The 27,838-nt window shown below is 44.1% G+C and overlaps 1 protein-coding gene across 9 annotated transcripts in view; it reads right to left on the reverse strand.

Moving 5' to 3' along the window:
- Positions 1-27,838, reverse strand: part of TMTC1 (transmembrane O-mannosyltransferase targeting cadherins 1) — a 174,631-nt gene that overhangs the window by 56,844 nt on the left and 89,949 nt on the right. For 7 of the 9 annotated variants that reach the window (XR_014185130.1, XR_014185131.1, XR_014185132.1 and 4 more), the window contains exons 10-11: positions 15,121-15,285; positions 6,529-6,642 (exon numbers count right to left, since the gene is read on the reverse strand). Coding sequence is in view for 5 of the 9 variants with exons in the window: in XM_082062646.1 (XP_081918772.1) it covers positions 6,529-6,642; positions 15,121-15,285 (279 nt within the window). In the remaining 4 variants the exon portion in view is untranslated. The remainder of the gene's footprint in view (positions 1-6,528; positions 6,643-15,120; positions 15,286-27,838) is intronic. The other 2 variants (XM_082062648.1, XM_082062647.1) reach the window with 2 other exon arrangements.

The raw sequence follows: 27,838 nt of genomic DNA on the forward strand, positions 1-27,838 counted from the left end.
GTGATTCAGAAGAACGCTGCGCAAAGATGTTTCCAACAGCTTGGACGCGATCTGTGGCTCAAGTCTGTAACATCCACTAGCACAGGGTATTTTGTGAAGTCTCTATGAAGATGTTTCATCAAATGCCTAACCAGAGGGATTGCTCCAAGGGCCTGACCCAAGTAACATAAAGTGTCAGAAGGGCACTCACGGTTTCAGGAGCAAATGTAGCCCTGGCAGTCGTAGCCAAGCAGCACTGCACATTTTTGACTCACTGTAAAAACAGGCTAACAAATGGTGCTGGTATTTTAATTCTTTCCAGAAATAAATCACAGATGGTATCCAAGGCCACCTGCAGTCCACGCTGAGAGGCATTTTCAAGGCACACACACAGACATACACGCATAAAGGGCTGTATGAACACAATTTTTTACTGCATGGAGAGTGCAATTTAACTGAATTTAAACAACGCCAGATAATGTTGATTTAAGATATATAAAAACTCAGTGGGTAGGTGTGTGGGAAAGCTTAGCAAGAAACCTGAGTCTCCCTTACGGCATTAGGGCTTTATTTCTAAAATGGAGTGAGGAGAAAGCGCAGCCTTGCTTGCTCCTTTTTTACCCATTCCAGTGATGTTATGCACCAATATTTTTCCCTCAATGAAGGAAGTGGATGTGGTACCCACACTGCTTCCTCCTTCCTCCTCCCACATCTAGCCTATGTTCAAGTACCAAGCACACATAAGCAGGACCTCATGACATTTCTTGATGCCACAGACCAGTATTCCCAGTTTCCATGCTGTGAGCCATGCCCTAATCTGTACCATTTGCAAGCTCTGCAAGAGCCAGACCACACATCACGGCACCAAGTGTTTTCATACTGGTTCATCTGCCTCCTGGCCCACTCTCCCCCTTTTCTCAAGGCTGAGCATCAGAGGAGCTCCCTGAGCAGCAGAGCAAGCCCGCCCGAGGGTTCCTGCTCGCTGCCTGGAGGCTGCCTTCTCTTGAGGATGCTACGAGGGAAAATGGAGGTTTCTGCATGGATCTGCTGATGGCAGCTGCTCCCCTTCTTGCTCTGTTCAGGCAGCAGCATTTAGAAGGGAAAGTCCAAGGGGAGCTTGTGACTGTCAACCTATTGATGGGCATGCAACCACACAAAGACACAACGCAAACGTGTGTGCACTCTCTTGTACACACACTGGTGCATTTATGTGCATAAACTCACTGTATTACATACCATGGATACCTCCTGCAGGACTCTATACTATTGGATATTCCACTGATGGTAAGAGTCAGTTCACATGCTTGCCCACATCTCCCTTGGGAAAGAGGAACACCCCAGACAGCAGCTCCACGTTGGCCCATGGTGCCTGATGCCTGCAGGACGAGCCTTACTGCCTGTATTTCTTTCCAGCACTTTTTTAATCCTCTAATCCCCGTTCATTTCTGTAACTTTCATCCATGAAAAACTAGTTATGAAAAATAATTCAGTTCCATTTCAACTATTCGCTATCATTTGATAGTCGCAGTGTCTGCCTTTACACAAAGATAGCTCTTCCCTACTATTAACTTAAACACAATGCTCTACGGACATTTTTAAATTAAGGGCAAATCTATATGTTTTTATGTCCAAAAGTGAAAACATGATATATTAGACGCTCACATTTTGCCGGACACAGAAACGTAGCTTGAATAGCACAGAATTATTATTAGCGCATTTATCCACCCAACTCCAGCAAGAAACCCAGCAGCCTCATTCAGCCCCACCTGCTGTTGCTCAAATCAATCTGCCATCCATGGGAAGCACAGCCCTGGCAACAAACATGGAGATACAGAGGGTAAGACAGAGCTGCTTTGGGAATTAAAATTTTGAATGAGTGCAGTTGTAGCAGGGAAGGTGATTTTTTTTTTTCCTTTCATTGTTAAAAGGGTTATTAAGGACATAATGAATGTTCATCAAATGGGTTTTAAGGCTCTGCTGTTTTTCTCTCTGCATGTCAACTCAGGTGCATTCCCAAGGAGCAATAAAACAGTCTCAACAGCAACAATAAGCAAACAAGGCAGGGGAGAAGCCGACAAAAGCATGGTAACTATTAATATCAACAGTAAAAACGTCTTCATTAGCACATCAGAGTGGTTCTTCATATTTGCATGAGGTTGCACAACCTCATATTCTCACTCACAAACACAAGAGTGGTGAGACAAGTTTTATTTCAGATAAGACCAGCACTGTTTGATCTCCAGCAGCAAAGGGTCTCCGGAATTCCTACCAAGAGCCGCAAACCTTCAGCAGGAGCAGCAGCAAGAATATGAAGGCCAGCTTTCAGAGTAGCCATGGTCAACTCACATCTCAGATGGAGTATTTCTGGCCTTTTTGCAGAAAGAAAAAGAAAGAAGTCAAACAATAAAACCAAAACCAAGAAGCATCTCTTGGGGTCACTACCATATATCAGGCAAACCAGCAAAGCAGTCTGATCCAGCAGTGTGTTTTTCTTGTTTCAGTGAAGGTAAGCTGAAAGGTTTATAAACCACTGCTACAACTGCACAACACCAGCTGTTCATCAGGTCTGTGTTATGGGTAACTCATCTTGCATCTCCGAAGGGCTCTGCTTCCATTGCCCTTTTAGGAACCCAACGTGCAGGAGGAGCTTTTCCTACATACACAGAACTTTTTTACTTTTCATTCTCTTCTCCACTTCAAATGTTGTTCTCCATTTCTGCATTTCATTTCAGTTTTCATTTCCCCTGCTCTTGGACAGCATGATTAGATTGCACTAACTAGCTAAGCCTAAATCGGGGTGTTGTCACTGGCCCCTGGGCTGGGGTGTGGAACCAATTTTTTTTTACGGGCCTGCTGCACTGGCATCAACAGGCGGTTGTCGAGATCAATTGTCAAGTTTGCCTTGGCAACCTGCCCTGCAGTTTTGCTGTCAGATAAAACACATTCTTCCCTCCACCACTTACCTGCCCTGAAGTTAACTGAAACACACCAATAACTGCCAGCAGAGGATCGCACCTGCCTTTGAAAGCAGGAATGGGAGCAAGCGATTAAAGTATCGGGGATCAACTTTCCCAGGATTTAGCCTCAATCACTATTATTTCACTATGTAACCTGTGTGCACTTCAACATCTCTTCCCACAGCTATAGCTACAACATCACCTGCCTCCTTCACATGAGCAATGGGTTGCTCTGCAAAATAGCTACATGGCCACCGACACTTCTGACAGAGCAGCAGCGCCTGAAAACGCATCGTTACGTTGGTGGAATGGTAATTGCGAGCAGTTCAAGCAGCCGGGTGCAGACTGACAGGATCACTTTTGTTTAGCAAACAGTTAAATGCGTTCACCAGAGATCAAGCAGACCTACATTGCAATTTGGCACAAGCTTTAGAAGCGAGCTGGGATGATGGATGAGCCATCGCCCACGTGCCTCAGACGGGGCTGGTACAGGGTGATGCCGCTTCTCCTTCTCCTGCCTCCCAGGAGCTCCTGGGTGGTGGTGGCAGCGGTCTGTGTCCTTATCGACTCAGTTTCCCTATCAATTCCCTTATTGATCTGCTCACTGTGCACTAGGCAGATATGATATCTTGATCTCCGGTTCTTCTGACAGTGCTGCCGCCAGACTGTGAAGCCTCTTGAGTACCTTGTGGTTTCTGTAATCTGGAGAGTGTGGATCCACCCAGACTCACCCAGAGAGCAGACACCCACTGAGGGGTACCTGGGGGAAATCAGGGAAGCTTCTTGTGTTAGCACCTGAGCTGCTGGCCTGCCTGCTCCCTGATGAGGAAATCCACACAGTAAGTGGTGCTTTAGCCTCCCAGCTGTTCTTCCATTTCCAGGTCAGGTCACTGGCCAAAAATAGGCTGAACCATCCAAATCTGGTCAGGATATTACAGCTACTACTTCCTTCTCTCTAATTGTAGAGTAATTGGTCTACAATCAGAGCAGTGATTGCACAGCTGAAGTCTGCGAGGATGAGTGAACAGCTTGGACATAAAATCTGCTCTTATCTGCAATACCTGTCTAGGGTCTTGCACTATATCCACCATGATGTTGCCTGTGGCACATCCATCACCTTTTCCACCGCCACAACACAGCCATCATGCATAGGCACCTAGCAGAGGCTGCAAGGCCTGCATACAACCCAGAGGCATTTCAGTCTGAGGGGAAAACACAGAATGCAGTTCTCAACAGGAGGACACACTACGCTTTTTACTTACATGGTTTCGTTGCTTATTACACAGGCACCAAATAATTTCCCTGTGACAGAGGTGGGAAGAAGGGGTAAAAATAAGGAAAGCTTAAGTGCAGAGAGATCAGGTGGTGGGACTAACTAATGCAGCTTCCCAGGGATGGAGCCAGCAGGAGACTCCCAACTCCTCATTTGCACCGCCAGGTCAGATAGTGAACGTGCAGTGGCGGGATAGGAGTTTGCTTTTGAATTCAAAAGTGCCAACTCATCCTGAAATTACTGAAGCAATTGGAGCACTAGCACTGGTGCCACTGAGAGACTGGGCACAGCACTGAAGAGCTTGGTTGCTTCTGTGTGGCTCCAAGACCCGACAAGACTTTGGATGCTCTATAAACAAACGATACCATCAGCACAAACTGTGCTATCTAATAAAGTTGAGGAAATGTTTGCAATCAATTCTCAAAACAGGCTCTTTCATAATTGAAATACTGCAGAGCAGAAGACAGCATTATAATTATAATAAATGGGTGCTGCTGAGTTAGAGAAGAACAAAATCTTTTGTCAGCAAATTCTATTTACACAAACAGAGGAAATGTCAGTAGAAGCAGTTACGTTACTCTGTATATTAGTATGTTCACTGCAGGGCTTGGATAATTTTTGTTAGTCCTCCTTCTTTTTAACTTGCAATGGCCTTTTCTGGTAAATTGGAATAAGCTTGGAGACTAGCCACAGGAACCCCTGGAGGACTGAAAAAACTTGCACACCACTGAAAGCAGCAGCAGCTACATCAGTGGGTTGTATCAAGTTAAGGGAGGAGTTGATTACTCTATGGAAAACGGACTTTTGGTAAAGGACTCTTCAGTACGGCATTTAAAGATGTAAACAAATTCAATGTCTGGAAGCTGCTGTTAAACAAATCAGACTAAAAATAAAGGAGGACATTTTCAACAGCCAAGGTAATTAACCTTCAGTACAATTTATTGATAGTTCTGCTGCATTTTCCATTCCTGGAAACATTAAAAAAATAGGACAGAGATTTTTCTAAACTACTTCCTAAATGCCCAGTGTGATAAAACAGGACAGGATGCTGTTCAAAAAAAGCTAAAAATCACCTTCACTCAGTTTCAGGGCCTCCTTGGTGACAATGAACTCCTGTCCCTTCAGCTTAATCTGGGTGGATTGGAGACCCTGAAGGGCCTTTGGTATAACCCTGACAGCTGGCCAGAAGACAAACCATAGATGTAATTTCTGGAGTTTCCTGCCACACCATGTGTCAGGAAAGCACGTTTCTTGCACCTCTCGACGTGCCCTGCAGAGCCAGCTCTGTCCTTGCTGTCCCTCAGAGCCACTCCTCACCTCACCTGTCCTTTCTACATACAACTTTTTTTCCCCACGACATTTTCTGCACCCTCTGTCCTTGCCTTCCCTTGCCACCCCCCCATGCACTTGGCACCCTTGCCACCCTTTCCCTGCACTCATTCCCTTTAGGGGCTTGTCCCTTATCACAAGCCCCAGGACCAGAGGGGAGAGCTTTGGGGAACTGGGGTGACCTGTTTGCTGCACCAAGCGCTGTCTGTACATCAGGGAGCAGCCAAGGCCCCAGGTGAGCTCCACTAATGGTACCAGCAGCAGTGAGTGGATGGATGGTACTTGCAGGGAGTGACCCCATTTCTGCATAGTCAAGAGCATCCTTCAGAGATACTATAGGACATGTCCCACTTCACAGCCCAACCCTGGGCCCAGATTTAACGTGCATTTATGGGCAAAGCAATTTGTCCTCCTGCTTCAGCTTCCCCTTGTACAGAACCACAGTAATGATATTTACCCTGCTACTGCACAGGAGCATTTTCAGGATCAATTAGTTTAGTGTTCAGGCAAAGCTCTGTGGACAGAAGCCTCAATACAAGTAGTAAGTACTATTATTATTACTGTACTTCAGATGGCTACAGCACTGACATTTTCCAGGCATGCACCATTAACAATTTACTAAGATAAATGGCCCAGGAACCTGAAAATGCATTTATGACAACTACCTCCTGCTTACCAGCATACATTCAGCCGAGTAAATGACACCTCATTGCTCAACGTGTAGCTATGGTAACATTTCTATCTCGTATACTGAAGCATGCACACAAACACACGCGTACACACACGTGGAGCTGGAGGAAAGCCAGGCCACCTCATTTAATGACACACAAACACCGAGCCAGGGAACTTTCTCAGCCTCCGAAAGCCAAGCTGCCCTGGGAGCTGGGGGTGAGGAGTGGCCAACCCACCCTGTGCCTGGTGGGAGAGCGCTGGGCTAATGGCAAGCTGCACCACATAGCCCAAGCCCCACTGGGTTCTCAGGAAACTTACTTGAGAGCAGTTTTGTAGTGGTAGATCGCCTCAACGTTACGGCCCTGGTCTTTCAGAAAATTGGCGTAGTTGTAGTGCACCTTGGCGTTGTGGGGCAGGGTCTTCACTCCTGAGCTGCAAAAAGGAACAGAGGCAGGATGGTGTTAGCAGCCAGGTTACCACACCTTCCCCAAGGTCCACCTTCTTCTCATGGTCCCTTTTTCTGAAAAGTTCGCTTGTCACCTCCTGCACACTGACGCCAACGTAACTCACGTTGTGAGTGTGTCCACCACGTGCCCCAAGTGGACATAAATATGTGGCAGCAATTCAGCTTGTCCTAGCCACTGTCACCTCGGGCACCTCTAGCACCAACACAGATGGCAACACTCCCTGCACCCACATGCTGTCATATTTCAAAATCTGGGTTATTAAATTTAAAAACCCTAAAAAGACTAATATTTAGCTCTAACAGGCTGCCTGCTTAAACTTGAGTGTCACAAAGCGCCTTATGAAAATCTTGATTTAAATTAAGATGTCCCAGACAGAAGGTACCTTTTCCATATACATCAGCCAAGAGAGGAGAAGCATAGTGTACTCTGAGTACCGAGCCAGCACCCATGCACTGCTTAACGCTGAGCGGAGTACGGCCAGGAGGTGAGGGCTAATGGGACCCTCGTCCTGAGCTGGCAAATTGTACACTCCTGTGTCATAACACATGACTGTGGGCACGTGGCTGCACAGCCACCCCGTCCCTCCCCGCTGTCTCCTCTGCCACATAGATTGGACTTAGCGTTTGGAATGAAAAATGAGGGCACAAAGACAAAAGGAGAAGAGCGAGCATATGCTTATTTACTTAATTGAGAGCACAGAAAGCAAGGTACACCTTACACAGCTAGAGGAAATGCCACTTCAAGGTTAAAGAGAGAAAGAAATCACGGGAGCACGTACACCATGGAAACATTTCCCCTGCAAGAATCCAGAGAAGTTAGTACTCTGTTTAATGGGGGAATCCTTTCCAGCACATAAATAGGGGCTCTCTGAGGTAATGGGAAATAAGGATGGATGAATTTGTTCACGTAAAAGCAGACAAAGCACTGTTTCTTGCTCACAAGCAGATCCTTGCCAGCTGCTGTCTTTTCTCCCCCCATCATCTCTGACCCTCCTACCTCAGGCAGGACAATCAGAGATTAGGAAATTCCCAAGTCATCTTGTTCTGCCTTGTCCGTCTCTGCTGTTTAAGTTTGGTGGGGAAAGAGGTTGATCACGATGAGATAGGGTCACACACAGCCCCCACGGTGGGGTGCACACCCTCTCCCATAGAGAGAACGTACCCACAGCTGTGGAAACCCTTTGTCAGGGATTTCATTGTAAAAACAGCACTGGAGAATTGTAGTGGCAAATATGGTATCTTTTTGGTTATCTGCAGCCAGTGGTATCAAGTATCACTAATGCCTACTTCATGAGAGCTTCCAAAGCTTCGCACATGGCTGCCTTACAGAGTTTAGCACAACACAGCCACGGTTTGCCTACTGAAATTAAAAAAACACCTTGCATTTGGCTTCGTAATCATCAGGTATTTCCAAATGACTTACTGGGAGCACTACAGGAATAAGACATTTTGTGACTAATCGCTGAATTAAATCAGTTAATTGATGCTATTCTTAAGAGAATGATTTTCTGTATTAGTTTTCACAAAGATATACTGCACCAGCAGCAAGTAATGCGTGACTGGTACGGCTGTGTTAATTTCCATTGGCCTTGGGAGCTATTAACTACACACTTACAACCTCTGGGCATTACTGGAATATTAATTCTTATACAGAGAGGGTTTCATTACATCAGCACCGGCGTTACAGGCAGAGACACGGACAGGCACTCAAAACTGCTGCTATCTCAGAGCTCTGTGCAATGAGTTGCTGGCTCCACTACAGTCCCTGCTGAAACAGAGCAAACTGAGTTAATGGTGAGGAGAACATTACATATGCACAAGTACTTCAGTTCTAATGAGATATGGTTTTAACAGTAAGATGCATATGTTTAAATACTTTAATTCTGGACTCTTTCAGTAGAATTTATTTTCAATCCTGCCAGTCCCATTTATTAAAACGTCACTAATAAAGCTTCTTGCAGCTGCATGCTTCTGCCGGGGTGGGGGGTGACAGAGGAAAGGCAGAAATCGGTTTGGGTTCTTCTGATGCTCTGCTCTGCATCACACCACTCACACACCCTGACCTATTTATTTTCCCTGCACGGGCAGAGAGGGGGGGTGTTTCATTTTGCAAATGCACGTAGCAATGACTGAGGCTGCTTGGAGTCTCTGATCGGTGGGAGGTAGCAGCAAACACAGCACTGGGCACAGAAGGGATTTTTTAGTAGCGTTTAGGCACACACTCCTACTAATTGATTCTTAACCAGCTGAGAACGCTGTTTGCTCGATGACAGAGGAAACAATAATGTCCATAGTGAAAGCCAAGCAGGAAAGGGTGGAGTATAAATAACAAAGCAGAACACAATGTTTTTCCATTTCTGCTTCCCGCAAGCCTTCAGTCTCTCACAATTTCAATCTAATTTTCCAGCATGCTTTTCCAAATCTCCTAGTTCCCTCTTCCACAGCCCGGCACACACGTGCCCTTCTGAAAACCTATGGCACCAACCTGGCTCCTGCCAGAAACAAGCCTTCCGACCCCAGACGTCACTTCTCCAGAAGATTTCCTTCCCTTTTGACTTCTACAACAGCAGTAAGTGACATAAATGGAAAATAAACCATAGGCAAACCCTTTTACAATAGACAAACCCTTTTACGTAACACTTCCTCTCCACAGAAAGACAAAAGCCTATTAGCCATAAGTTGGAGAAATAAAATACTACTGGTATTTTCCAACCTCAAATATCAGCATTACCTAAATCCCACTTCAGTTGGGAAAAGCCTCCTGTGATCCCCTCTGTTGTTTTCCTAAGTGCATGTTCTGCTTTGCAGAGTGACTGGATGCAGGGCAGAAGCTTCACTGATTTTCTGTGATTTCCATACGAAAAGTGCTCAGTTTACAAGGAAATGAGGCCACCCCTGCCTCAGCAGGAGCTCTGGGAGACCAATGGGGTCTCCTCTGCTTTGGGAATCATTATGATCAATAAAGGTTCTCTAGGGCAAATTATTCTCTGGATGACACCACCAACCACTTTCCTTGGCCTTCTACCCTTGTATTGATTTTACAGATACCAATGTTGGGCCATATTAAACTGTTCTACAGAAGACACACAAAATGCAATAGGACGTGCTCTCCTCAGCTGAGCTAGCTTTCAGAATTAACAAAATTACAGAGCAGCAAATGCCACTTTTGGGACTGGGTTTTTACAAACTGTTGAAGTCAGCAGACCTGGCTTGGGAGGGAAATCCGCTGAACAAGAAAGTGCCAGTTTTATACAGTTCCTTTGCTGGTTACAACCGCGTCTCCAGGCGCTGTCACAGACGTGGGCAGCACATGCAGATGCTTTCCAGGAGCAACAGGAAACGTGGCAGCTTGACAAACCTTGAAAAGGTCAGAATGGCGGATGCAGAGGTCAGTCCATAGCCCTCACCACCCTCTCCCTGGCTTCAGACATTAACAATGACTGCAGTTGTAGCCTGGGCTTCTGGCCTGTGCATTCGCTGTATAGAGTAGCTCCTTAAATATTTAACAAATGAGCCCTCCCTGCCCACCTGCCAATACAGTCAGACAAACTGCTTGAGGCTTCTAGAGATCTGTTGATATAATATGCCTCAAATATCTAGATCTCCATGTATTTGGCCGCTTCTTATGCTGGTGGTTCATTTGCTTCTCATTTAGTCCTTGCATATAGAGCTTGTGCACCTAGATGTCAATGCATCATCTCCTCAGACAGTAGCATCCTCCCCCATGCTGCTCCTTTCAGCCAGGACCCAAGCAGGATTTCTGCATCCAGAAAATCTGGCCCCTGGGCTGGAGACTGAGAGTCAGGATGGCCTAGAGATGGCAACAGTGCTGCCACACAATGTCAAGGCAGAGTAAGCCTTCAGAGTGGGACCAAATGGGGTACAAGCACAAAACTGGTAACATGCTGGGTATACATATGTCTCCTGGACAAGTATAGAGAAAGTATGTATAACAGAACAGGTCTCAGACAAGGGAATCAAGACAGATAGACCCTGAAGAAATACATCCAAGTAAATGGAAGAATGGAAAGTAGAGGTGAAGGTGGAAAAAATTAAAAGGAGGGAAAAAGCAGTAATTAATTAAAACAGCAACTGAAGAAAGCAGAATGAAGAACGAGGGAGTGAAGATTCTCTCAGCACATACTTCTTAAAAAGAAATTCAGCACACACAGGGACTACCAAGTAGGTTGATTTATGTCTCCTTTCCCACATGTATAGATTTGCTGTTTCCTTTTTATTTTCCCTCGTACTTCTTTACTGTTCCTTATCTCCTCCTCCTGCTCTGTCTTTTCCAATTTCTTGCTGTTGCGAATGCTTCCATCCACTTCTTCCTGCCCTCCTCATCAGCCTATCTATAGCCTCCTCCTTCTGCCCCAAACAGGAGATCTCCCACTCCTGGGATGACATTAGTTTCTTGCTATACTATTCTGGTTTTGCATTTCCTTCCCATCAACAAGAAGAGTCTTACTGTATTACAGACTCACAAGAGATGTATAGCACCTATCAGAGATGATCTTAAAAAGACAACTAAAAGGCCAGTATGGTTAAATAGCATAGCAAAAAAGGCTATGAGAAATGAAAAACACCCTTTAAAAGGTGAATGTGACGTCTACAGAAGGAAAAAGGAAAAGAGTATAAACTTCAGCAAGTTAAACATAACCCATAATTAGGCAGACCAAAAGAGATTTAAGGAAAAACTTGCTAAAGCCATCAAAGCTAATAACGGAATACATCAGATATAGGAAACCTGCCAAAGATCCCCCTAAGGCAAATAGATGATGGAGGTCTAAAAGTAGTGCTTGAAGAAGAAAAGGCAACAGTAGAAAAGCCAAACGGATTATCTGCACCAGTGCTCACTACAGAGGAACTGAAGGAGGTTGCCACATGGGAGACTTTCCTTACAGGGGCATGTCCAAAGCACTGCTTCAAACTGAAGTGGCAGGAAAAGAGGCTTTAAAACAAATCAACACCAAGAACAGTTATAAATCCATTTGGCTTGGTAGTATGCATCCAGAGGAAATCAAACATGGAGCTGCTATTAGCTGTGGTATGTAGCCTATCATTTAAATGAGGCTGGCACTAAAGAAACAGGAGGTGATGAACATGACATCAATTGGCTCCAGGGACGGGTTGGAACGGGGGGCACAGACCAACAAGTCTTGATTTGCATTCCATGTAAGTTGGGAAAAACTGTAATAAAGGCTAGTTCTAGCAAAATTGTGGCTAACTACAATCCAACAGAGAAGAATTAGCCTTGTTTTTTCAGAAAGAAGTTAGGCAGATCTGTTGTTCTTTGATAGACTCAACGGGTACATGGGTATTGGAACTATGGAAAGCTTTTATGAAAATCCAAAGATAGCCCAGTCAGCCAGAAACACATGCACCAAAGATGTGTACTTAAATGTTTGAAAAAGTTTTTGATAAAATCCCTCTCTAAAGACTTCCAATTTCTTAAAGGCATAAGGGAGTAAGAGGGAATCGTAGAATTATTTTGGTTGGAAAAGATCTTTAAGATCATTGAGTCGAACCGTTAATCTAACACAGCCAAGTCCACCTCTAAACCATGTCCCTAAGAACATCATCTATGCTTCTTTTAAACACCTTCAGGGATGGTGACTCCACCACTTCCCTGAGCAGCCTGTTCCAATGCCTGACAACCCTTTATGTGAAGAAATTTTTCCTAATGTCCAATCTAAACCTCCCCTGGTGCAAATTGAGGCTATTTCCTCTCATCCTATCGCTTGTTACTTAGGAGAAGAGACCAACACCCTCCATGCTACAACCTCCTTTCAGGAAGGTCCTCTCCTGAATCAATACCTAGTTGGAAGACAGCAAGCAAAGAGAACAAGTGTGTGAACAGTTTTTAAGATTGAAGAAGATTGCAAGCAGGGTTCCTAAGAGACATGCAGTGGCATCTGAGCTGCTTCATGTGTTCACAAAGGGTCTGGAAAAGGGAGAAAGAGAGATGACACGTTTGCTGATGACACCAATGTGAATCACGCTGCAGGAATTAAAGCTAGCTACAAATTGTCACAGAATGATCTCACTGTACTGAAGGCTGGACAAGAAGATGGCAGATGAAATGCAATTCTGGCACAGGGACAAGTATCAGAGAGTGTGTACACACACACTCTAAATCTGCATAAATCTGCACACAGACTGATGTCCATAAATCAGACACTTCCACTCACAATAGGTGCCTTGGAGTTCATGTGGACAATGCTGTGAAAATATCACCAAGTGCTTAGGAGAGGTCACAAAAGGTATGTGGAAGATCAGGAAGATATGAGAACAAAAACCACAAAGCAGTCCTGCATTACTGTGCTGCATGTATCTCTTGAAAGATGATTCCGGTCTCCTCAAAAGGACAGATTAGAGTTTGAAAGCATCCAGTGGAGACTGACAAGCAGGATCAGAGGTGCAGCACAGCTTTCATATGAGGAGAGTTCAAAACTAGCAGACTCCAGCATGAAAAAGAGACAGCCTTAGGTGACAGCATGGGGGTAAAGGCATGGAAGGCAAAGGACAAGTGACAAGCTGATGGTTACTCACTACTCCTTCAGCACATCAGAACAAGGGGACACCAAACAGGATGATCAGGCAGAAGGCTCGCAGCACACAGAAGGGAAATCTTAGTGTGCACACTGTGTAATCTAATGAGAGCCCAGCGCACAGGATGCTGTAGAAGCCAAAACTATAAATAGATTTGAAAAAGCAGTCAGAGACATTAATGGAAGAAAAGTCCATCAGTGGCTGTTAAAGGCAAAAAAAAAAAAAAAAAGAAAGTAACTCCTGACTCAGGAAGTCTTTAAACTGCAGATTACTGCAAGTTGGGAAAGCATCACTGTTGCTGGCTCTGTTCTTACATCGCTTTTCTGCTGATGATTGCTCTCAGGGGCAGGCCATCACAAGAGGTGACCCAATAGGAGCACACCTACATTCTTGCCTTCTCCTCAAAAGCCTAGTGCAGATCTCTCTCCTGGCATGGTCCCCAAAAGACCTGAGCTGAAGAACAAGCCAGTTCGATCCAAGCCACCGAGGACTACCGAGTTCTACCTACCAACCTGGGCAACACCAGATCCCTACCTTGAGTCAAGGTGTATTAGCGCCAGCTCAGTGCTGCATCGAAGCAGTGCCACAGTTTCTGAACTTGAGCTGGCTGGTAGATGGTCACCCTGCTTTGAATGGAGGTAGGATGGGCAGAAGTCCATCTGTGTCCAACTAAGCAGACATAGTTTCATCCTTCTCTTCTGCAATAGATCTGACACCCCATATCACCCCAAGTGTTCCGTAGAAGGAGATGCCCTCCTGTCATCCCCTCCAGTTTGACTTCATAATTCTTAAACATGGGTGACCACAACTCAACACAACATGATACCATATGGCTACCTGCAACTCAGCATATGGAATTACCATCTTCCCACCCCTCTTCCAACAAGAGAGTCATCCAACTTGGAAAGGTGTCCAGCTTTCCTCCAAATGGCCACCATTAGCCAGAAGGCTTTGGACTGGGGGAGTGCTACACCAGGACCGCTGTGTGAGCCCAGACTCGTCACCATGGCTGCTGATGTTTGAACAGCAAACAGTGTTTCAGGGAGATGGGCAATGAATCACGTCAGAGCAAATAAACCCCTATTCCAGATTTTTTTTGGGAAAAAAAAAATCCCACTACTAGAGCTCCAACCACTTCAATAGGGTTTCCTGAAGACCGAAGGGTACACATAAAAAATAATTTCATACTCTCTAGTGCTGTGTAAATTAAACTTTGCTCTGGCCAATAAGTTAGAAAATAAAGCTAAGCAACCCATGTGCCGATCACCTGTGTTTCTGCAATTACTTCACAATTAGACAACTGCTGAAAGCAGCTGGAGGCAAACGCAATACATTTGCTAGCAAAACACAAAATGAAACAGTCTGTTTCAGTGCAAACAAAATATATAAATGAGGTTGTAGAGAGAGCTGTTTGGCAAAGAGTAATCAAATAAAATGAAATATGGTACATTAAGTTTGATACTTCATGGCATTTCATTTTTGTCATTAAGAACATCGCTAAAGAAAATTCAATATATTCAATAGCGTTACTATGGTGTTCTGGAGGGCTGCAACAAACTTTTGCTATTTCTTTAAAAGGGAAAGTGTTACATTATTGGTAAATCTACAGAGCTAAAGTTATTTAAAAACGGTGCGTCTTAAAAATGTGACTGCCAGACCCAAAGTTTGTGCATAAGCATATAAAGTGCTGACGCCAGTTTTTGCACAGTTGCCAGGAAACAGAAAATAGGTGTTATTTTATAAAAATCAAAATGTTAATCACAGCAATGCACCAGTAGCACAGGACTCGTGCTAAAGAAAATGAACAAATGAACAAACGAACAGTACACAAAACGAACAAACTTATTTTAAACAGTACAAAAATGCCAGTATTCTCCCGTGAGCACTCATACCTGAAAAGGGATTCTCGTGACAGCCAGATTTCATTCTGTTTCACAGTCTTCCAAGAGAAGAGCAGCAGCAGTAAAGCAAAGAGGGTCAGAACAGTAATCCTCCACTTATTTAACCACGTAGACAGCTTTTTTAGACCGTGGACAAAAAGGATGCAGTACCCCATACTGAAAAAATAAAAAAAAATACCAAAAGTTATATTGCAGCACTCTGGTTTATATGCAAGACCATTCAGTATTGCATTTATTACTGAATTACAGGGGGCTTTGGACTAATTACATTTTTCCAGGCTGACAAACTCCAGTTCAACAGCGGTTTTCCTCAGTTCACTACACAATTTCCAAATTAATCTAAATGATAGACCCAGATGCCAGAAGTACAGTAGCGTACATAATACCACCCAGCATAATGGCAGCTTGCAGCAGCCTGCGGAAGGCAGCTGCTTTTCTGAACAGCATCATGTAATAACAGTAATACTGAACACGACTGGAGGGAGCAGCGCTGAATCGAAAAGCATTATAACACGGGGAAGTCTCTAAACAACCCCAGTGGCGGCCGCTATTAATTCCAGTTCACAAATTGTGAAGCTGAGGTGGGCGAGCGTTGTGGCACACGTGGCAGCAGGGACAGGTGGCAGAGGCCACGCCAAAAGGCAGGAGTCCCTGCCTGGGCCTTGCATGTCTCCATCAGGGCCAGCCCATCCCTTCCAGGGCCCCGTGCAGTGCAGCTGAGATGCCTCAGCAGAGCTTCCCTGTTGCCCATCCATGAAACCACACAAGGCCTTCTCCAGCGCCCAGCCTTCCAGCACTTCCATGGCTCTCCCTGCATGACTACTGAGACGTTTTCTGTGAAGTTAACTTGCATTTTGAACTGAAGCCTTATTCCTGTGTAACTTTAAATCAATTCAGTAATTATGGGCCTTCATTCAAGTGTTAATTCCTCCAGTGATGCCCCTCTGAGTTGGAAATGGAGTGCTTTGGGTTGCTGTACTTAGTAGGCCCCTAATTGTGCTTGGCATTTTCAGAAAGGAATTTCAATTCCTATTGCCTGAGGCATTTCATTACCTTATCTAAAACTCTCCTATGCAGTTACTTAGCACCTGATTTAGTTTTAGACTTCAAAGCTATCTTAATCCAGGCAGCTCCCCCACTGAAGAAAAAAGGAAGTAGAATGATCTGGAATAACACCTGGGGAACCATCAATACATGGCAGACACTGGCACACCTTGAACCCCAGCGGAGTCCCACCCTTAAACCCAGGCAGGATGCAGACAGAGACTTCTTCACACCTGCCCATGCTCCAGCCAGAGATCTACAGGCTTTCCTTGGCCTGTACCCAGGTGTCTGAGTAACTACCCAGTGAGACTGTTATGAGGTAAGAAAAACTAAGAACACAATGTTCAGTGGTGACCAAGGATAGGATGAGGGGTAACGGGCACAGACTGAAGCATAGGAGGTTCCATCTGAATATGAGGAGAAACTTCTTTATTTTGAGGGTGACAGAGCACTGGAACAGGCTGCCCAGAGAGGTTGTGGAGTCTCCTTCTCTGGAGACATTCAGAACCTGCCTGGACACATTCCTGTGTGATCTGCTCTGGGTGAACCTGCTTTAGCAGGTGGGTTGGACTGGATGATCTCCAGAGGTCCCTTCCAACCCAATCATTCTGTGATTCTGTGGCAAAATTCAGTCTGGAGATCAGGAAAAGAAAATGTCCCATCTTTGAGGAGCTGTTAAGTGTGCTTCTCGGCAGAGTTTCTCTGCCCACCTGGAGGACTAGGCACATTGCTATTGCCTGAGCTTCCTAGGGATGGAGATGGATAATCTTGCTTTCACTGAGGAAAGAAGTGCCTCTGTTGTACATACTGCCCAGCATCAGGCAGTGGTGCTGTCTTTGGCACAGTACAGGTGACATATAGAACACTTGAAGTAGAACAAACATAGTAGCAAATCCAGAGACAACATCAGATCTGTGATAATTCAAAACTTCTTCATTGTTGTTTCAGAGGTCTTCTGTTTTTCAGAAGTGGGTATCGGTATTTTTTTTTTTTCACTTAACTATGCTTGCATTTTGCTGCAATACATTTCTTATGGCACTTGCACTGTTTATTTCCATGAATTCTTCTGCACACATGTTTATTGCACCTACACTAACTGCAAGTAGACATTTAGAGCTACAAACAGAGATGCTGGTGCCAAACAAACCAGCCTTTATAGCTATTGTACCCTACTTTAAAACCTCTAAAAAGCTAATCTCGGTAATAAGCCCTTTCCTTCCAATAAGAAATGCTTCAAAAACCTGCAGACAGTTTGCACACTGTTATTTAGCCTTTTAGCAATTTCATCCTTCTCCTGGAATTAATTATCTGACATAAACATTATTTAATTGCTTTAGCATAAAGCCATTTTCAAAGGAACTTCCCTACACCTTTACATTTTCAAGAACAGGCCTTTTCTAACAGAATCTTGAATGTGTCCAGAAAACAAAAAATGCAAATGTCAGTGTCTTGGTATTTATGTCAAACCCTGCCCGAGCTGTTGGGAATTTCTGCCTTAGCAGCAGCAATCATTCTGCTCGTCCGGGGCACAGCCAGCACCGCGCTGCAGCTCATGCAGCCACCAGGAAGGTGCAGCTTCCAGGGGTTGTTCTCCAACATCTGCAGTGTATCGCCACAATAGTTACAGAGAGATGCCGGGTGGGTTCATCTCGGACCCCAGCTCCCATCCCAGCTGCACTGGCAATGACACAGTGCAGGTACAGAGCAGTGCCCAGCTCCGCATGGCACTTCCCATCGGGGGCTCCCAAAGCACTTTGCAAGGGAGAATGGCTGCAGTTTCCCTTTTACAGAGCAGGAACCAGAAACACGGCAATTAAGTGATCTGCTCTGCTGATGGGGACTGGCAAACAAGTCACTGAAGCTGCAGTTCAGCAGTTCCACAGCACTGGGGAGCACGCAGTGGAAACCAAGGTATCTTGCTGAAAAGCCCACAGGACTCCCTGAGAGATAGAGAGGTAAGTAACCCAAAGGCAGGCTCTACATCCACACACTCACCAAAGCAGCAAGACTACAGAGTTCAGCAGTAAGTAGAAATACAGAAGGGAATGAGTACCCAAATGCCTGCTGGAAGGGGATCGCATAGCTAATGTACCAGAATCCCAAACTGCAAAGCTGCTAAGGGGAAGGTTAAAGGAGTAATGCTAAAGAGGGCAGGGTTGAAACACGATTTACACTTTAATAAGATAGAGACAGCCTACAAGAAAGCTGGAGAGGGACTTTTCACAGGGGCATATAGTGATAGGACAAGGCATAATGGCTATAAGCTGAAAGAAGGTTGATCTAGATTAGAAATAAGGAAGAAAGTCTTCACCATGAGGGTGGTGAGGCACTGCAACAGGTTGCCCAGAGAAGCTGTGGATGGCCCATACCTGCAAGTGTTCAAAGCCAGGTTGGACTGGGCTTTGAGCAACCTGATCTAGTGGAATGTGTCTCTGCCCATGGCAGGGGGGTTGGTACTAGATGATCTTTAAGGTCCCTTCCAACCCAAACTATTGTATGATTCTATGATTATTCTATAATTATGACAACATTAGGACTGAGTTGTAGTTATGCCACAACTATAGCCTAACTGGCCTACAGTCAAGGTACCTGCACTATAAAGTGCACAGGAATCCAAAAGATAGGAAAAGAAGGAAAAGGATCAGAAAGCATAAAGTAGGTGAATAGTTTTATTTTCAGAATCTGGTAAATTTAGCTTACAATTTCAGACAATTTCCTGCCACAGATCTCAAGGAGAGGGTGGGGAGGACTCACCCATGTTATCTCTTCAGGGACCTTTGGTGCAGAGGTCAGGTAGTCCTGCATCTCTTTGCAAATTTATTTTTATGACATGGTCATTTCAAGCCAATTCCTTGCTCGAGGGCAGATGTTACATTCCTGGCTGCAGGTCTTTTGCAGGCCAAGGACTCACAAAGCACAGAAGGCACTCTCATGTCCTTTGCTGCCAGGAAAGCACATGCGTTTGTGATTTCATGCCACAAATTGTTTGGAAAAAAAAAATAATAATAAACTCCTTGCAATGTCCCCAAAGATACTTTTCTTAGTAATTTTTGCTTTCTCTTTACATTTCTACACTAAGGCCAAATAATGATGTTGAAATCAGGGCAAAGCCAGACCCTTCCTCCAGATCCCATGGTCTGTTCTAATTAAAACAGTGTTCACAGCCATGTATTAAGCATCAAAAAAACATGATTATATCACTATTGTTTCCTGGTCTCAAAAACGCATAATCCCTTATACCTTACAACACACTCGTTTCACATGAGACTCAACAGTCCCAGTACAGAAATCAGCTTTAGTGCCATGAAGTTCGGAACCAGTAAAGCACCAAGCTTGCCACGATGGAGCTGCTGCAGCAGCAACATGCCCTGACACACACTGGACCTTGAGAGCCGCCCCCCAGTGCTTCACCCATGAGATGCAAGTTCATCGCATTTCCCTTGATCCCAGCCTTGCCAACCTTTAGATAAACTGTTGGAAGCTGTGCTGAGTTTTAGCGAGTCAGCAGCAGCGCAAGCAGCAGTACCATAGTGGGAAAAGCCCATACAGGTGAGACTGTACTTATCTAATTAAAGTAACTCACCAGGAGACTCTAAGACAATTCCTATGTGGTTAACTCTGCCCTGATCCTGTCATCACCTACAAACACATAAAACTTTTCAAATACATTAACTTTTCTTCTCAAAGTGCTAGGGGCTCCATATCAAATGTTAGTGCTGGCTCACTAGTAAATCAGATTTTACTCACATCCATTTAGAGGAAAAAAACCGAAAATGTCTCAAAAGCACCTTTCATCAAAGACCCATTTGCCACTTGAAAAAATTACTCTAAGTACTACATTCCAGACATCTCCATAGCTATCTGCATATGTATGGTGGCTGCAGGATTGTGGGTTTGGGGGTTGTTTCGTATTTTAGCTCTAGCATTTCCTTGGGAGGGGAAAGGAGAGGACCTTTCCTCCTGAAGGGCTTTTCTCTTGGCGTTGTCATCCCGTCATGCAAGTACTTTTCTGCAATACTTCATAGCCAAAATGAAACAATTGGAAAAAAGCAAAATCCCCAGCCCACTGTTATTTTTATAAGTTCATTTTCCACTGGATTACTGTAAAACTGCTAAGCTTTTTTTTTCTTCTGTAGGATAAGCAACAGCCTGCTACAGCAGCCGTTCCCCACTGTGAAAAGTCCACGCCAGCTTAGTCCCCAGGGTCAGATGCAAAGCAAGACCTGAGTAACAGTCCAACAGGTCAACATGATAATAGTTTTTCCGTGGGCTCACTATGAGAACACTTATTACAGAAGAACCTGCAGCTTCAGAAATTCAGTGAAGCTGCAGGACAGCTCAGCACACAGACCAACAGGCCAACGGTTTCATTACTCCTCGTGTTTCAGACTCATGCGGTACTGAAGTGGTACGTTAGGCAGGTCCCAAATTACAGCGAGGGCAGGGCTGCACCTGGCAGGCAGGCCCACAGCACCAGTGCCATATATTTCTGGCAGATCGCAGGCAGGGAGCTGTGCAGTGACAGATTTTCACCTATAATTTCTGTGATTTGTTAATATTGTTCCACCTGCAAGGAAGCAAAGTGGAAGGAGGCACAAGCAGATGGGAATGAGGTGGCACAGGGACCCTGTTTCCCACAATATGCTACAGATATTGCCTGATTGAAACAAGAGCCAAAACAGCAGATACTTAATATTTGCAAATACTTATCCCATGATTAGATCACAAATTCCACCTTTGCTTTGGCCATTATGGCCCCTTTCCCAAGGCAAGGCTGTTCTAACAACGCTTACACACAGCTCTTCTTTCCCTCTGTGGATCAGGTTTATCACTTTTCAGTAAAAGTCAGGAACAGCTTCCCTGCATTTTGTTCTTGGCAACAGCATCTAATCAAAGACATATGTGGTTAGTGCTGCAGCCCAAGATTATCAGAATGTTCTGCTGCAGCTGTCTGCATGAGAAACCATCTTGCCTCCTCCAGAAGCTGCATAGAGACCTAGTGCTTCAAAAAGCTCCTGAAAACCGAGGCATGTTCTAGTCCCGCATCTTACTGTGTTTTCTGAGGTGCAACTTTGCAGAGTGCAGGTTTCCAGTCTGTGGAGGAGCATGTGGGCAGAGCAGGCTGAGCGCTGAAATTGGAGGCACCACGCAAGAGGGAACCAGCCCAGACACCAGCGCTGCAGCCCCAGCCTTTTCTAACCCAACCAGGTAGGGCTGTAAGCTGAGGGGTTTAAAAAAGTGGAAGAAACTATGCAGAAAAGATGCCTTCCTCACACTTTGTAATGGTTATTTTGGGGATGTCAAATCTTGTAAAGTAGCTGGTGTTTTGTTTTGTTTTTTGCGTTGTTTTGTTTTGTTTTTTTTGGTTTTTTTTTTTTAACCAGATTTAATCTCAGCTACACAGGTAAACTTGGAGTAAACTCACTGATTTCATCAAAGCATTTACTCAATTTCAGAGCTCAGCATAGATAAGAATCCAGATGCATACATATATACTAGTTAAGAAAAGAGCTGCCTACAAGCAGCCTGTCAAAGTACAGAAGAAATACTGCCCTGTTCAGGGGCTGCTAATGCAACAAAAGGGATTATCTCAAAACTATACTGAGACCAGAAAATGCACTTGGCTTTGACATCTCACCCCGGAGGCTCTTTCTGGGCTGCAAACCTCCTTCTTGATTTCCAGTGCTTATTTAAGATGACTCCCTTTCCCTCCATAAAAACTAACCCTCACTTGCAAGCTCCTCTGAAGCAAGTTTAACCCTCACGTGCACAACTTCAATTAAGTGCCTGCCCTGCTGCTGCTGCTCCTCGGAGAGTGGGGAGCACAGCGTTGAGAAAGACCACGTCTGAGGCCAGGTCCAAATGCTGAACAGAAACATTCAATTCTCTCAGTTTTAAAGTTCCCCACAAGTTTCCCAGCCCCAGTCCCACACATATGTTACCTGGCACAACACACTTTTCATGCTCCAGGCCCAAGGCGCTCCAGCTCCACAGCCTGAGCTGGGGAAACACCCTGGGAGGAAAAGCCCAAATCAGCTGAAACGCAGCTTGCAGGCAGGGCTGTCGCTGCAGGGGAAAAAGGCAGTTCGGCCCTGTTAAACTCATCAGCTCTGCTCACACTTCTCTAATGGGGAGTAATTGATTGCAAAAAGCCAGCTTGGCATGCCATGTGCTCTGCTCCTGCCTCACTACGCAGCTGTCAGATGCGGAAGGGAGCGCTGGCAAAAATAAGCATGGCCAGGGTAGCTCTTTCTGTCCCAAAAAGCACACTCAGGCACGGAGCTCCAGCAACAAGCAGTGCTGGCAGCGTAGCAAAGATGCTGTTTTATGAAAAATGTCAAGTTTTCCAATGCTGGAGCTGTTTTGGGCCAGGATAAAATTTGAACTTTTAAAAAATGTTTTTGTCGGTAAAAACTGTGTATTTATATGTGCATGCTAGCGTGCACTCAGGTCACTCAGAAAAGCCCAAAACTCACAAGTTAAGGCACTAACTGCAATCTGGATCACTCATATTCAAACCACTGCACTCGGTCAGGCTTAGAGCTGGGGATGCAGCAAGTGCACTTGTAGGGCTCCGAGCTTGGGGTCTCCAAAATTCTCCAGCCATCAATGCCCAAGTACTGATCTAGAATAACCACGCTCTGCTGGTCCAAATGTATGCCAAGAATTTTTGAGAAGTTAACTTTGTGCTGCCAAGCTTACTGCTGGATCAAGATTTTCTCTTGCACCTGGTACAAGGCTGATCTAAATTCAGTGAGTTATGGGCTAGCTAATGTGACATAAGTGCAAGCATAGGCCTGGATCAGCTCTGGATCAAACTGCCACCACTGAGTGATCCAGCAGTGTGTAGATCCAGTGCTAACAATCCTGGAAAACTGCTGGTGTGTGGCAGATGGACCATGACTTCTCAACTCTCAGATAAGCATCTCTGTCAATGAGGCAGTTCTGGGTCAGATCCATCCAACTGTCTATTTCTGTTGTCTGTGTCCTTTTGACCACAAAGGGATGGAGATGGAGATGGGATGGAGAAGTCTTTTGTTTCTAGCCATTTCACCTAAAATTTCACTGTAGTCAGTGCATCTTGACAAAAAGTTTGGGCTAACTAAAATGTCATATTTCCAGTGGGAAAATCTTGTATCGAAACTTTCTCAAACAGTCAGGGATACAAGGGAAAAAACTGTAGGAACAGTCACGTCTTTAGACGAAATGTCCAAAGGCAAGGAGGATGCAGGATGTCCCTCCATCACACACAGACAGCCAGTATTTCTGCATCTTCACTGGTACTGACTTTTGGGGAAAAAAATTTTGTTTAAATTGCCTGTCTCCCAGTAATGATGACATGGAATCAATCTTTTTTTTCCCCTTGGTTACTAGAGGATTATGTCAGAACCATCACCAAGATATAATATTTAGCACACAAACTAGATCCTACTGGAAAAAAAAAAAAAACAAGCCTTACAGCTCAGAAATATCAGTGTGATGACCAAGTAACAGGCAACATACTGAACTTACTACTGATTCTGCTGAATAAAATGCCAAATTTCACCAGGATTAAGAGGCCTTTTCCTGGAATAAAGTCTGCAAGTCATAATACAAAGACATAGAGAACCATAAACTCTGGCACAATACATCTAATTTGGAAAAGTATCTTATGACTTAGTGTTAGACTTTGTCCTTGGCTCTAAATTAAAATATATGAAGGCCTATGTTAAAGACACTTGGATCAGCTAAGTCACCAAAATGATTTACCTCCACCAGCAATGTGGTCATCCAGTCAGAACACAATGTAATTAGAGAAGATGCAGGAACTCTTACTTCCCTTATTAGAGAGAAAATATGGACCAGAAATTAATGGTTTCACTAACCTCTGAATGGCTATTTAACATTTGGACACATTCCCCTTCCCTTCCTTCCAATAACTCACGTGATAAACAAACCAGCTTCATTAGAGTACCTGAGTCCAAGATTTGCCTTCTAACAGATTCCTATCTGAAATATTTCCAGGTAACAGAGAAACTTTTCAGGCTTTTGATTACTATATGCACTACGAAAAGAAAACATTTTATAAATGAAAAATCTGATATAATTCCACAGGGTTTCCACAGAAATTTCCCTAAATCTTATATATGTTACTGAGGAAGGGTCTGTGTGCTATAGTTTTAATTAAAATACTATAATAACTTCTGGAATTCTATAGTAGGGATATAATTTCCCATTCATTTCCATTGCAAGTCCCCAAAAACTTCATGTAAGAAAATATTTTCTATTAAATTTCATAAGGCATCCTCTTAACGGCACCATATTCCCTTGTAAATAAGAATTCCTCTTTCAATCAACACGACCAAGTAGATTATTTCCACAAGATGACTAACTTAATTTATTACTATTTTCTAGAAGCAATATAATTACATATCTGCATTATTTTCAAGAGCAGAAAAAATGCATTTAAAGACTTTCCTTTAACCTAATATATCACAACGAAACAAAAAATCTTTCCAGTATAGCCATGAACGCTCATACGCAACACAAATGTACCTTTTTCCTGGATCAATTGTACATAGCCAAAGAGCAACATGTTTCTCAAAAGCATGTTTTAAATTTAGTTAGAATAACACAGGACTGCAGTCTAGACCAAATGCACCACAAGCTAATATTTTTCAGCTCTGCAGAATCATTTTGGCTTTTATTTCTACTTCTTTACTGCCTTTTGCCAAAATATCCGGCACAAGCATCTCATAATTTCTTGCCTGCATTAAGGGAGGATGGCTGCTTTGATTTCTCCTTAAAGTGTTTAATAGGGGTGGGCAAGCCTTCAAAAGCTGGGAGCTTAGGTTTGGATGTGCATCTGGAAGGTAGATGCTTGCAGCATTTAGCCTTTCTATAAGCAGTTAATTCTCATTAATTAACCAGAACTCTCTCTGTCCCCTTCCAAAGGGCAGAGCGGAGTCATTATTCCTGGGATGGGGAAGCAGAACTGGAGTCACTCGCCTCACCTAAGATCCCAACCTCCTCTCCTCCTGGCAGAGCTCTGCTCGAATTGACACCCTGGGGCAGGGACACGCAACCCCTCAAGGTAAAAAAGGACCAGGATGGGGCTGGGGTCTGACCCACTGCTATCATGTAATGCTCTCCCAGTCCCCTCCCAGTGCCCTCAGGTCTGCAGCTGAACTACGGGGAACTTAATCCAGTTCACTCCTTCTAAACTTTGGTGGCTCAGTGGCTCTTGCAAAAAAAAAAGCAACATTAAAAATCATGGTTTTTTAAGTAAATTGAGCAGGTACAACTTGGATTCCATATCCGAATCCCAAATGAATTGTGGATTTAACTTGAAAGCAGGCATAAAGCTTAATTATGTTGCTGAATTGAGATCAGGGAGCAGATAAACGAGCCCTGCAGAACCAACGGGACTTTCACTGCTGACTTTGCTGGGGTTGGGGTTTGACTCCAATTGAAAAGAGGAGCTGCTTCTGTAAACCAGATGATGCCTAGCTGGATGTGATCTGATACTGAAGGAGAGCTGAACAAGTAAACAGGAATTCAGCTCCTGGTGAACTTGTAGCTTCAAATAACCTTAAAGAAAGGGGTGGCAAAGTACACTGAAAAGACAACACCACTCCATTACACAACTGGTCTTTAAAAAAATGAAGATAATGTGTAGAGCATAACATGCTCCTAGAAAAAGAGATGCACCAATAAGTCCCATCCTCAAGTGGCTGCCTTATAAGTAAAGGTGACTTCTGCTCAGGTCCGGGTTCTTTTTCTTTTTCAATTACAGAAGTTAGGATTGTACAGAATACAATAACTGGAAAAAAAGCATTAGCACAAAGAATCAAAAACATGCTCTATGCAAAAGTAATACTTCCATATGGTCCCTGCTTTGCTATGGCAGGGGGAAAGCTTTAACATGATGTGTTAAGTTCCTGAAAAATACGAGCACACTCTTTTCTGGATGCTAGCTTTCTTGCAGATTTTGAGATAGACACTGAAGCAAATGCCATCCTGTATATAGCAGTGATCCCATATTCTAGTATTGACAATTAGGGTTGCAACACCAACTTGATATAGTGAGGATCTGGTGAAAAAAATGACAGCAACCCATAATTTCCTGTGTTGGGAGTGTGCACTGTGCAACCCAGTCCTTGCAATATCCACCATGAATAAGTTGCTATAAAAATGGTGCAGGTACCACTGGACAGCCTATTGCTTTCAGTAAATTGGAAATAAGCCCTGTAGCAATGCTTTGGTTGGTTTGTTGGTTCATATGAGGCCGTAAAAACAGCTTAAGTTGTCCAGCTATGATACAGCAGCCCAGCCAGGTGCCACTGCTCTCAGGGTAGCAGTGAAAGATGAGGAAAACTTAGAAATTGCTCTGGTAGGAAAGGTCCAATCCCATGAGGTGAGAGCAAATCCAGCTTTCCTGGTACGGCAGTAGGGCAGGCAGCTCCTGGATGGCCCAAGAGTTTGCGTTGCCTCTCCAGTTCCTGCATGGGGAAGGGCAACACAGAAGAAGAGCTGCTGCTCCTGCTTAAGTACTGACAAATTGCTCCCAGCTCAGAATAACTGGATGCACATAGTTCTTCCAGATTTCCAAGCAATGAGGCTGTCTGTGGTGTTCTGAGCAGCATTAGCAGCTATACAGTAACCATAACTACATCTACATTTTGAAGGGGGAAAAACCCATGGTGGTTTAAGTCTTTCACTGCTCCAGCTATTGATTGTGATAACTCTCTGCAGAACTGTGGCCTACAGAGTTGCATCCTGTCCACCACTCCCAAGATACCTATTTCACAGCCCTAGCCCTCCTGAAAACAAGCTCTCCCTTCTTAAGACATGAAAACAACAACAACATTAAAATTAAATTTTGAGACACAGTAAATTGTTTTCCTGTGAAATTTTTCAGACTAAAGTAATACCATCATTAAAAATTCCTGATTTCAATACGTGCTTGTAACCCTCAAATGAAAACTAAATAAAAATAAATATTTTCTCAAAATATTTCTAGTTTGCTACAGCCAATTAAAGAAAACATTCAACCACGGTGACTTAGCTTATATCACTCTCCCCCAAGGCATGACTGCAGACAGAAGAGGAATTGTTCCAAATACCCATCAATCCCCAGAAAGCAAGGCCCAAACATATAATGAGATATCAGGCAAAAAGGCTTATTCCTTTCTATTTACAACATCTTTTACATAAATCCTTTGGCCCTTACTTAACTATTATTGGAAAGAAAATGCTTGACATTTTGCCCAGGTAACTACTCAGCAACACTGAATTAGGACTTCAGTCTGTGACACACATACACAACTGCCACATCCATAAATATTGATAGAAGGCTATTGCTTGAAACAGAGATAGAAAAGCACCTGGCAGCATAAGCCTAGAAAGACAGGTCTCTAATTTTTCCCCATCTCATTCAAGGCTTTTGTCTAAATAAAGGAGAATGACAACCTCTGACTTGCTAAATGAATTGTAGAGAAGGAATAGCAGGAAAAGCCCTATTCAAGATATAACGTAAGAAAAGTGCTAAAGACTGTTCTACATAAAGAACATCAGCCCTTCCTAGAGCTGTCGCTATTCAACTGCCCCACTCCCAAGGAGCAGCAAAAAAACAAGGTGATTTTTGTCTTGTCATAGTCATGAATGTTTGCAGAAGTCTCCGTCA

The sequence above is a fragment of the Streptopelia decaocto genome (genome assembly GCF_964273445.1).
Source record: "Streptopelia decaocto genome assembly, chromosome: 1".
In the NCBI taxonomy this organism is placed as follows: Eukaryota; Metazoa; Chordata; class Aves; order Columbiformes; family Columbidae; genus Streptopelia; species Streptopelia decaocto.